Genomic DNA, 12,797 nt, shown 5'->3' with positions numbered 1-12,797 from the left:
GCATAATAGTCATAAAATGTATCCATATTATTGTGTGATTCAGTAATCATTTGTTTTTCTTGTTGAGTAGAATTCCAATATATAAATAAACTATAATTCTTTTTCTGTTTTATTTTTGGATATTTGTTTTTTCTCTCAATTTTTAGTTATCATGAAAAAATCTGCTATCAACAAGCATACAAGTCTTCATGTGGACATGTTTTCATTTTCTTGGGAAATATCCAAGAGTAAAATGCTACATCATATGGGCCTACTATTAACTTCACTAGAAGTTATCACACTGTTTTCCATAGAGTTCTATTTGTTCTACATTCTTGCCAACAATTGAGGTTGTCCATCTTTAAAAATTTTACCCATTCTAGTGAGTGTGTAGTGATGTCTTACTATGGTCTGATAACTATTTTGACTCTTTTTATTGCTACATTATATAATTCAAATGATTCTTTCTCCTTTAACTGATTTACCCGTTTCCTTGTTAAGATAGAATATAAATAAGAGCAAGAGGATGAAGTGCCAAAATCCTGGGTAAATAAAAATTACCCTAAGTGCTAAAATGAAGACCATTTAGAGAACGAAACTTCTTAATACCTTGCCCTTCTGTAATTTAGTTATGACATGCTATGGTGGAAAAAGCATAGGACTTGGATTCAGATTCCTTGACTTCAGGTCCTGCCTTTGCCACTTACTTGTTCTAGATACTTGGGGAAGTCATTTGAAAGGGTTTGTTTCCTCTTCTACAAAATGGGGCTATCTGTTGTCTCAATCTCAAAGCATTGTTGTGGGATCAAATGAGATTAATGTACCAACATAAGGGCTTATTATAAGGTCTTTGAACAAACATAATATCTTGGAAGCTTTCCAAAGAAGATGAGAACACTATCTTCTGGTGCTTCAGACATTTTAGATGGAACATATCATGCTCTTAATAACATATTAGAGAGGAAGCCTGCATTCTGGGGTTAGAAAACCCAGGTTTAAACCCTCATTGCTGTATAATCATCAAATATTTAATTTTATGACCCTCTGTTACCTCATTTACAAAATAAATATTAATTTAGCTGTAGGATGTAATGTGGATATATAAAGGGCTCAGTGAAGTGCCTGGTATGTAATAGACACACAATAATTGATGGTTGTTGATGTTGTGGTTTTTTTTTAATGCACATTTCCAAATCAGCTAGACAGGAGTCAAAATCAAAACTTAAATATAAGACCATTAAGTCCTAACTGCTGGCATATTCTGAATTCTTTTATAAGGAAAATAACTTTTAAAGGGATTTCTCCTGGGGGCACCTGGGTGGCTCAGTCAGTTAAGCATCCGACTTCAGCTTGGGTTATGATCTCACGGTTCGTAAGTTTGAGCCCTATGTCCGGCTCTGTGCTGACAGCTCAGAGCCTGGAGCCTGCTTCGGATTCTATGTCTGCCTCTCTCTCTCTTTCTGTCCCTCCCCTGATTGCTCTGTCTCTCTCTCAAAAATAAACATTAGAAAAAAATTTAAAGGGATTTCTCCTGCAAAAATAATTCCAAATCTTTGTGTCATACATGTCAAATAAAGCCAAACTAATACACAGGTTTAGAAAGGTCATGTATAGGCTGGCCGCACTTGAGGGAAGCCAACCCCATCGAGGTAGCTCAATTCAAAACTCCACCAACAGGTTGTTTTATATTGGATGGTATCAACAAAAACCCAATGGAATAGTTTATTCTTGGGCAGTTTAAATGCTAAATGCACAGAATTCTGGTTGGCCCTGAATGAGTCGGAGCCAATGTTCTAATCTATGACTGGTCCTGTTACACACCTCTTTTTCAGAAGGTCTGCAATACCAACTGACAATACATTTGTTAAGTTACTGTTCCTCCTCACTTCTTCATGTACTTGGATAACCCTGAAGTTCCACTGGTTATTTTTTTCTTTGCTTAACTAATACCCTCATCTTCATTGATAAAATTTACAAAAAGGTGAAGGATTATCTGCTCCATGTTTAAATTACTTACCTACCAGTGATCCTTACAGGTACCATTACAAAAAAAAAAAAAAAAAAAAAAAAAAAAAAAAGGCTTCTTTGTGAATAGTAATGTCCCACTTGCTTCTCATATTTTCTTACCTGTTTGCATTTCGAAGAACATCAAGCAGATTGCTCAGTGTTGTCTCATTCTGGAATACACTTGGAAAACTAGAAAGGAGCTGCCACACAGCAGTCTGCTCTTGCACTTGTGAGAAGAAGGACAGCACTTTGACCATTTCCTGAAATACTGTCTTCTGGTTGTCGGGATCACTTGATATCTTATAAAATAACAAACAGCGCAAAGTGAGAGTTCGGCATTTGTAATCACGTGGCTTACTGTTTTGGGAAACATTAAAAATTTAGATTTTCACATAATTCTTTCTGATTGTCATACAATATGAAATCATCCTTTACTCTGAAAAATTATAACCATTTCTAATATTCTTAAACATAATTGGATTTTTTTCCTATGCCTCCAGAAATTAGCATATTTCAAGCTTGGTTAACAGAGCTATGTTTCTATTTATATAAAATATTTTAAATTACATTTTTTAATTCCTTAAAATGAAATTAGGTTCTAGGTAATATTTTTGTTTTTCCCAAGGGTATCTGGTTTAGAAGTTACAGACATATCTTCTCTATATCCATTAGTAGACTTTCTATTATTTGGGTACAGAACCCTTAAAACTATATATATTTACTATTATAATTACACATACACACATACTTAATGGGATAAAATATTTCCAATGTTCTGTTGCGATATCAGGAACTTTAGTATAATAAATCATTTGTATAGTAAATGAATATATATAATAATCACATCTTACAAGCAAGCAAATAACAAAAACCATGACCTTTGGTCTTGCTCTGGATCATAGGACCCAGGTAGTACTTTCAAAGTAAAGTATTTTTTCATTATATTCCCACCCAAAGTAATTTTCTTAATAAACTCAATCATACTGGTAAAGTCAGGCTTTTGTTCAGTTGTAATTGAAGTTCTTTCATGCTGAGAATGTGATTTTGAACAATATATTCTTAAGCACACATTTTACTCTACATGACTGCTGAATTTGTTTAGAAAGCATTTTAAGTGCTCTAAGTTGGATTGGGGTTATTATAACACTGTCTCTAACCCAGTTCATTTGGAAAACTCAGATTACTAAAGATAGTTCAAGCATTCTGAACTTAACAAAAATTACAATAAAATTCAGAGAACCAAGAGGAAAATATCAGAAGTGGACATGTATCATTTATTCTTGCTTATGAAATTTCAAGAAAATTCTGAATATTTTTGAGATCTTTCACCATATGTGGGGTTTTGTTAAATTTGCACATCGTAGTGTAAGAATAGCATATAAAAGTGGTCATTACCACTTTACAGTATAAAGTCCTTACCCCTAATGTACAATGTTTTGGGGGAGAGGAATATATTGTTTCATCAAAAATCAGTTTTTCAAAGTAGGCTTCATGTTAATGAGAAAAATTAAAAAGATCACCCATTACTCTAACTTCTGAGAGTTATATGGCTCCAGTAGTTTAATTATTAAACTTATAGGACATCCTGAGTAATCTTACTTAAATATCTCAAGAGAAAACAATCTTCATTCACCATAGAGGAAAGCCACCTACAAAGATGTGTCTACATTAACCAAAATGCAATATTTTTGGTTCAGCATTGCAATCACTTCAATCCTGAACATTTCAATGGAAGGCAGATATTACTTAGAATGAGATACTGTGTGTGAATCTCTGTGTGAGGAATTCATGCTAAGGGTGAGCACATATTCAAGTCAATATTTCCCGGTCCGTGTGGGCTATGGACTTGCCCTTTGACTCAAATTGAATTATTTGTGGATGCAAGACTGGAAACAATACATGTCCTTTCATTGTTTAAGAGGTCTTGATCAAATTAAAATGTTTACACTCACCTGAGAGAATTGGTTTGTTAGTTCATGAAGAGAAGACTCTAAAAAGGTCATATTGGATAGGCAAAATCTGTTAAAAACGTTTTTCCCTAGGGTGGTCCAAGAGAAGGCATAATGGGCAATATAGTCTGGATAGCTATCACACAGTTCTCTCCGAATGTCTTCTGAAGTTGAATTTTGCTTTAACAGCTAAAAATGTGTGAGAGAAGAGTGGGATAATGATGTCAGTACATACAGACATGAAATATTCTTGTCTTCAAGGAAATGGACTTGTTTTCATAATAGCCATTTTAAGGTCCTGCATTATAGCTACTATTCAAATAACACTAAAATACACTCGGTTTATTTATTACGAGTTACAAGAGAATGTGTGAATGTGGCCATTCTTGTCACTGTTGTGATTTACATGATTCAGATATGACTTGTTTAACTGAACTCATTTCCTGTCTCTGACCAGAGGAGCTAAATGCACCAGGTCTTTTCTCGCAAAAATCGTCAGATGTAAAAATCTGAGTTTCTCCTGGGCTTTTAGCAGCAAACTCAGGTGTCCTAACTCGTTGTGACACTTCCTGGGAAAGTGGCTGTGATCTCTGGAAGACTTCCAAAGAGGGGGAGCTTCAGAGTCCAAGACAAACAGTGTTTTTAGTGAAGTGGACAAACATGGATTACATTTCATATGGAAAGAAATACTTCATTTAAGAAGTATGCATATGAAGAGAAAAGGAAAACACATGCATGAAAACACATAAAGGTATATAATTAACAGATGCAATAAGTGGAAAGCATTTTCATAATGGAATCATCCTAAGTCTTGATATATTTCACAGTACAGACCAGACAGGGCACTAATTGTAGGTAGAATAGTGATCACATTGACCATTTTAGGTTTTTAGGTCTTTATAGAGCCAATTATATTAGTTATAATATCTAATGGGTCCTTCCTAACAATTAATTCTTAGAACCCTGTTAGGTGAGGGGCAATTAACTTTATTTTCCCCTTAAGACTATGTCACAGAAGCTACACTCTTCCTCCTAGTGATGCAACTTCTAAGTGAATGGAACAAGACAGTATCCACTTATTCCAGGATATACTGTAAGTGCCAAGTCCTCGAGCCATTCATCCATATCTCTTTCTTAACATTACACATAAACTCACTCCAAAATGATTTCTCTACTCATTTTTGCAAGGGTTGCAGAAAGCAGGAAAGAGAAAGAAAGAGGAATCAGAGAGATCGCTGACACAGGCATCAACATATCATCCTGATTTTGACATCCCTTCCTTGCTCCCACTACTCTAAAAATATGTATCTATACATAGAAAATCAATTTTTGACTTATCTCCACTGGATCTATGACTCTGTGCTGCCTCACAAAATTCTGAAATTTCATTCCATGTGAGAAAAATAATTTTGGAGTTTCAACACAATAAGGCGTTATTTTTGAGGATAGCATTTTTATTCTATATATTAAAGAATTTAGCTGATCCAATGCAAGACTATTTGCTTCTAGGAACCAATATGGAAGAAATAGAAATGGAATAAAATAACTTTCCCCTATTTACATACTGGCCTAATTTAGGGAGGGTTTACATTGGAATTAACTGAGCATATTGGGGGCTTCTTATGCCAAATAGGGTGCTTTAGGTATCTCAAATATTATTACTGTTGAAACTAGACTTTCAAAATCTAGACTGAACCAAATGGGGAAAGTCTTATATTTCAGCCAACACTGGCAGAATTGTCCTGATGGGTAATAGTGCCTTTCTTGGAATCCCTTTTTGTGTTGTAAACCTTTGGCTTATTTACATAAACCAGTTTATTGAGATGCCTCATTTATACAGAATGTTTTTAAGGGTAACTAACAGAGACATATTAAGCAGCAGAGGTTATGATCACTGGAATATGAATAAAAGTCAAAGTTATGTCCTATTTCCTATGTTCCATCCAGATGGAAGAAACGTCTACTACGTAAAATATGAATATATTATTTAAAATGCATATGTGTACATGTGCATATGACAGAGACAGAGACAGTGAGAGAGAGACAGAGAGAGAGAAGTCTATTAGAAAATGTTGAAAATGATCTCTTTTTGATGTCTGAAGAGCACATAAAGGAGGACTCAAATGCCTACAGAGGCTAGCCAAATAAATGTATGAATCTGGCTGGATAAAAGACAGTAAGGAAAAGTGGGGACTGTGGTCAACAGAAGAGTACCTGTTCTGTGTAAAAGCGTTCAAATTCAATTTCCTAATATCCCTACACAAACCTTCAGACACGTGCGCGCGTGCACACACACACACTTAACTCATAGGCTGCCAGTTTATGCCTCTGATAGAAATTATGATTATTTTTTTTTGCATCTGAAATCTTAAAATAAATGACTGGTGAACAAAGGGATAGATATGTCAGCTCTCCAAACTACACTAAGCAAAAGGACTTTGCTACTTCAGGTAGATATTTTCCATAGCTCCTAATTTTCCAAAGGCATGATCAGTATGGACGAGGCAGCAAGTTTAATGAGTGTTAGAGCTTCATATGCTTTCATATTCATTTTTTTCTTCCCTGTTTCAGAAAATTAGATCATATGCAATGCCACCCTATCTCTAACTAAAGGAAAATCTTAAGTTTGATTAAGGGACTTAACAGGGAAGTAAATAAATGTCCAAGACCTTAAAGAATTCAGAATGTCTGAGAATTAAGCTTTTTTTTTTTTAATGTTTATTTTTGACAGACAAAGAGAGAGACAGAGTGCAAGTGGGAGAGGGGCAGAGAGAGAAGGAGACACAGAATATACAGCAGGCTCCAGGATCTGAGCTGTCAGCACAGAGCCCAATGCAGGGCTCAAACCCACAGATCGTGAGATCACGACCTGAGCCGAATTCGTATGCTTAAGCAACTGAGCCACTCAGGCGCCCCGAGAATTAAGCTTTTTATGGAAGAGCTCCTAAGAAAAGAATTTCCCTGAGATATTACTCCAAATGGGAGGGTGTCCCAAATCTCTTCCTGTCTGGGAATTCCTTTTATTAAGGTATTTGTTCAACTGCTATTTATTATCAGTCCATTACAAAACTGAGTGAAATTACCTTTTCCAAACCAAGGATTCGGGCAAGGATTTGACTACCATTGAAAGTATCTGTTCCCATACTTTCCAAATTAGAACTGGTACTGGGAAATACTGTGGCTGCAATAGAAAAAAGAACAGATTAGCATTCTAAATAGACACACAAAAATGGACAGATTCACACAAGAATCCGTAAATATCACTTGTGCCCTTATATACCCCAAAGCAAGAATGTGCTCAATATGCATCTTCCATGAAAATTTTGAACTGGTAAAACAGCAAATTTCATCATTATTTCTTTTCACATAAAATTGTGATGGTTTTGGTCTGCTCTTGGGTTTTTTCCAATCAGCTTAGATGTCATTTGCTTTCATTCCAGTTTATGTCATTAAACTTCATCACCAATATTATTGCCTAATAAAGTACATCATTTCTGTGCAGGCCTGGAGGATTTGAGGTGTCTCCACGAGCTCCACAGATCCATCATATCTAACATCTGTTCAAAGGATCTGCCAATGCACATCTGGTGATAATGGTTTTCTTTTTAATTATTCAATTGGGAGGCTAAAATCTGCTTAGGATCATAAATTCCTTCCTCCCCAAAGTGTTTTCTGAAAGATATTTCAGATCAAATAAATGGGATGAAGCAATTAGTCCAGACTACAGTATACTCTAATTAAGCAATTCTCAAAGTAGCCTCATCTAGTACTATTTATGATGTGGTGGGGTGTTCTGGGTTAGGAGCATTAGCTAGAAGATTATGTTCATCCCCAGAGCATGGATGTTCAGTAAGCCAGTATGTTACCTTTTATACGTTTTAGACAGTTAGTTATCCTCACAGCAAAGAATCTTAGTATTCAAAAATCCAGTGATCTATCATCAGTAGGGCCTACGTTTTATTATAATGCCTGTGGGGCTGAAGAATTTACCAACTGATTCCTCTGGACCAGGCGATACATTTGTGAGATGAGTGGAGAGGGTAAGAGACATAATCTGTGGCTACTGAGCAAAGCAAAGCTTACTAGACCACAACACTATAATCTTATTTCTACTGTGCTTTAAGCTACTCAGCCAAATACCCTCAGATCATTCACGATAGAACATTAACTCCTCAGAACCACTCACCATCGTATTCCTCTTACATTAACACAACAGGACCTTTTTCATTTCGTTCATCAACTTGTATTGGAATGTTATTTAATGTCATAGTTATTTTGTTTTGTTTTGTTTTGTTTTGTTTTGTTTTGTTTTTGGGGGGGGTAGTTGACACACAAGGTTATATTAGTTTTAGGTATACAACATAGTGATTCAACACATCTATATGGTATACTATGCTCACAAGTGTAGTTATTGCCTGTTACCGTACAACACTATTACAACATCATTGACTTTATTCCCTATTTCCAGTTCTGTGTCCTTTATTCCTGTGACTTGTTTATTCCATAACTGAAAGCCTGTATCTCTCACTCCCTCTCACTCATTTTGTCTGTCCTCCCTCCCCCTTCCCTCTGGCAATCTGTCTGGTGATCTGTCTGGTGACCTGTCTTTATCGGTTTAGTTCTTTTTGTCTGTTTATTCATTAGTTTTATTTTGTTTTGTTTTTTAGGTTCCACTTATGAGTGAAATCATATGGTATTTATCTCTCTCAGTCTGGCTTATTTCACTTAGCATAATACCCTCTATGTCCAGCCATGTTATTGCAAATGGAAAGATCTTACTTATCCTTTTTTATGGTAGCATAATATTCCAGTGTGTATATATATATCTGTGTGTGTGCGTGCATGTGTGTGTGTGCGTACACCATATCTTTATTCATGTATCCATTGAACACTTTGGTTGTTCCCATGTCTTGGCTATTGTAAATAGTGCTGCAATAAACACAGGGGTGCATATATCTTTTCAAATTAGCATATCATTTTATTTGAGTAAATACCCAGTAGCGGAATTATAGGATAATGTGGTATTTCTATTTTTAATTTTTTAAGGAACCTCCATACTGTTTTCCACAGTGGCTGTACCAACTTACACAATGTTATAGAATCTTAAATATTCCATGGCATTTTTAAAGGTACTTTTTTTTTTTTTTCAGAGCACCAATCATGTTCCAAACATACAGGAATCTTTGTTTTGTTCACTAATATATCCCCAGGACATAGGACCGAGCTTACATGATAGTGGGCATCCTATAAATATTTGTCAAACGAATATAAAATAGTCCTGCTTTTTTGAGAGTTTATCAGCGATTTATGGCTTCTAATGAGTTTCTTAAGGCAATCTGCATCAGAATTACTTGGTGTAAGGCTCAGGTAGTTCAGCCAGAAGGTTTTCTGCACACTAAACTGGGAGGGCCCCTGGCGCAGCTGTAAAGGAAGCACACAGTCCCGCTGAAAGACTGATACTGAGCACTGCTGGGGAGGAACAAGGGCGGAGTGGAAAGAGTCCTGGCTTGGCTGCTGCTCTAGTAGCAGGTCTGCTGGATGGGCATAGACAGGGCAGAGAACTTGGTCGGGCCTCATATTCCTCATCTGTGAAATGAACAGTTTGGGAAAATTTCCAGGACTTCATCCAATAATTTTTTCTTTGTTTTACATTGAAATGAAATTAACATAGAGCATTGTAGAGTGATTCAATACTTACATACATTACTCAGTGCTCATCAGGTAAGTGATCTTTATCTATTTCACCCCTTCCCCCACTCACCACCCTCTGGCAACCACCAGTTTGTTCTCTGTATTTAAGAAAGGTTTCTGGTTTGTCTCCTTCTTCCTTATTTGCTCACTTGTTTTGTTTCTTAAATTCCATATAGGAGTGAAATTATTTGGCATGTGTCTCTCTCTGACTGACTGACTTCACTTAGCGTTATACCTTCTAGGTCCACCCATGTTGTTGCAAATGGTCATTTTTTATTACTGGGCTTTCTAAACATCCCAGCATCATCTAATTGCAGACAACTACAGTCCCTAGCCGATTCTGGGAAAGTGAGCAATTCTCAACATCATATTTCGCACCATCTAGGCTTTTGCTCCTAGAAAGTATTTTAGTAAGAACTTAATTTCCAATTATCTCAAGAACTTTGCATAATTGCACTGCCACACTCAGGCAACCTTAAGGAACATTTAGGTCTCTGAGGAATATTCTAGGCATTCCATCTCTGTTTGAAAAGTTAAAAGTATAACCCTTTCAAACACTAGACCTTGCTGGCTGTTCCAAAAGGCCTGCTCTAAACTCGAGAGAAGAGAATAGCTTACCCGGTGATGTGTGCCTTCTTTCTGGAACTTTGGTGCTCTGGAGTGATAAATTGCTGTCCTTCTCCAGGTTGGATGACTTTCTCAGAATTTCACTAGAGAAGAAAAAGCAAGAACTCTATAACTTCACCCACATTAATTTCAGTTAGTTACAGCAATGTATTATATGGCAGATACCAGGGCTCTCCAAGGACTTTCAAGTTGTTTTTTTTTTTTTTTTTTTTTTTTTTATTTATTTTTGGGACAGAGAGAGACAGAGCATGAACGGGGGAGGGGCAGAGAGAGAGGGAGACACAGAATCGGAAACAGGCTCCAGGCTCCCAGCCATCAGCCCAGAGCCTGACGCGGGGCTCGAACTCACGGACCGCGAGATCGTGACCTGGCTGAAGTCGGACGCTTAACCGACTGCGCCACCCAGGCGCCCCATCAAATTTTTAATTTACTTTCTAGGACTGTAATGGAAGAACTCACCTAACCACACACCAATGAAGTTAGACGCTCTCCTACAAGGTAAATTTTTATTCAGACAAAATGGCCTGGATGATGTTTAGTTATTTTTACTTTTATCTTGTAAAAAGGAAATTATTTTTAAAAGACATTAGAGTTAAATATTGGAAATAATTATGATACATATATATCTATATATCCTATATAGATGGTATATATATCATCTATATATCATATAGATGATATATATACCATCTATATAGGATGATCATATATATAGGATATATAGATGATATATATATCTTCTATATAGGATATATATGATATATATGATATTATATCATATATATCATATATATATATGTATATATATATATATATATACACATTTCATTTAAAAAGATGAGGGATTCCAAAGAGATGAGAGCTCAAGGATGCTTGTGCTTCAGGGACTGAAACAAAGGTATGGTTATTTGTTAACCTTGAAAGAAAAGAAAAGAAAAGAAAAGAAAAGAAAAGAAAAGAAAAGAAAAGGAAAGAAAGAAAATATGTCTTTACAAGACAGGTACAAGGAAGAAAGAAAAGAACACACCTTTACTGAATGTCTAGTCTGTGCCAAGCTCTGTGGCTGTTGCCATTACAGGTGGCACCAGGTGTTAAAGGAATGTATGATGAGGTAAGTAGACTTTTTATTGTACTGGATGCATCAATGCGGCAACATAGCATTGTGGTGCCAGGAATCCCTGCATTATCATGGTCACAGTAGCTTTGGGAAGGAAACATTACTGGACCTTTAGGAACCTTCTTTTTAAAAATTCACTTCCTCTTTAGTTGATTATTAAAATGGAGATAATCATACTTTCTGGAAAACATGATATATCTAAACTAAGTGTCCAAAATAAATGTACATATTTCAAGACTGAAATCAGTCCGATGCCTGGATGTGAACACTTTTTGGAATTCCTAAAAGTTGGTGAACTTTGTGTACTTGTTTATAAAAAAGCTTACTTAAGATACATAAGGACGGATATAAAAATATAATAGTGAAAAAGCAAGAAGTTCCACTTATGGTTGAGATTTCAATTTAACTTCCTTTTTAGAAACAAGATCTGAATCATGGTTCCAGGGTACACTGTGATTTATAATTGGGAAAAAAATCTGTTTTTTTTTTTCTTTTTTAGTGTGTCCTTTTAGTAAAAATGGTAAGAAGAGGTGATATTTGTTTTCATTCCCTAGTGTTTTTCCAATATTCTCTATAAAATGCACTGGTTGCTCCAAAAGTTCTGCATTCTTAATGTATATTTGAATTATTCATGACCATGACTGTATTCCCCAAAATCTTTTTACATTCCTTATGCTGACTATTTGGATGGGAAAACTGCTCAGATATAAATAAGAATTGACCTGTACCTTTTCCCTTCTCTCAAACAGAAGTTTTAGAAAGTTTGAGAAAGTCAGGTTCACTTTTCTTTTTTCTCAACATTTTTTTTTTAGTTCAGCTTGAAATGCTATAAGGAGGACTATTGAATATCAACACATTTTGAAAATAAAGGGGAAAACTACCTTCATAAAAATTTTAAGGAATAGGGACAGCAACAAAAACCAAAAGGAGAATGACAAAGATCAACATGAGCAAACAGGGAGCAAGAGAAAACAGAGACTGAATAACAAAGGAGAGCTGGAAAGAAAAACAGAAGAAGAGGTGATAGGAAACAAAGAAAATGTAAGTTAAGAGACAGAGGACACTTTGCCCATCTTCCCACATTCAGAAAAGGGTCCTAAAACTACTCCTTCAAATATTCTTTAAAGACCAAAGAAAAAAAGCTCATCTCCTTCCCAGCAAGCCTCTGGCTCAGCAAGTCTGCATCTGCTCAACAATAAAATGGCAGCTTCCAGACAAGGAACTACAGATGCTTCTCTCCTAATAGGACCTGTCCTTGATCAGGAAGTACCCGTGGTTACATGGTCACCACCCATTCCATATTACAGGAGTGGGGAGGTGGTCCCTTTCCTGTATGTGGCCTTGGTTTGCCTTTTTGTTGGGGTGAGAGATCAGGATATCATGTGGGCTTTGCTGTTCAACTGCCTGCAAATTCCTCCCAGTTTTAT

At 36.0% G+C, this 12,797-nt stretch overlaps 1 protein-coding gene across 1 annotated transcript in view; it reads right to left on the bottom strand.

Moving 5' to 3' along the window:
• Window positions 1-12,797, bottom strand: part of ABCA12 (ATP binding cassette subfamily A member 12) — a 291,771-nt gene that overhangs the window by 96,829 nt on the left and 182,145 nt on the right. Inside the window, exons 7-10 of the mRNA XM_078450550.2 lie at window positions 10,245-10,336; window positions 7,019-7,116; window positions 3,939-4,124; window positions 2,107-2,285 (exon numbers count right to left, since the gene is read on the bottom strand). Coding sequence (XP_078306676.2) covers window positions 2,107-2,285; window positions 3,939-4,124; window positions 7,019-7,116; window positions 10,245-10,336 — 555 coding nt within the window. The remainder of the gene's footprint in view (window positions 1-2,106; window positions 2,286-3,938; window positions 4,125-7,018; window positions 7,117-10,244; window positions 10,337-12,797) is intronic.

Source organism: Panthera onca, chromosome C1, assembly GCF_046562875.1.
Source record: "Panthera onca isolate mPanOnc1 chromosome C1, mPanOnc1 haplotype 2, whole genome shotgun sequence".
NCBI classification, from domain to species: domain Eukaryota; kingdom Metazoa; phylum Chordata; class Mammalia; order Carnivora; family Felidae; genus Panthera; species Panthera onca.
Note: the sequence above shows the minus strand (reverse complement) of the source record. Positions and strands in the feature narration are given on the sequence as shown.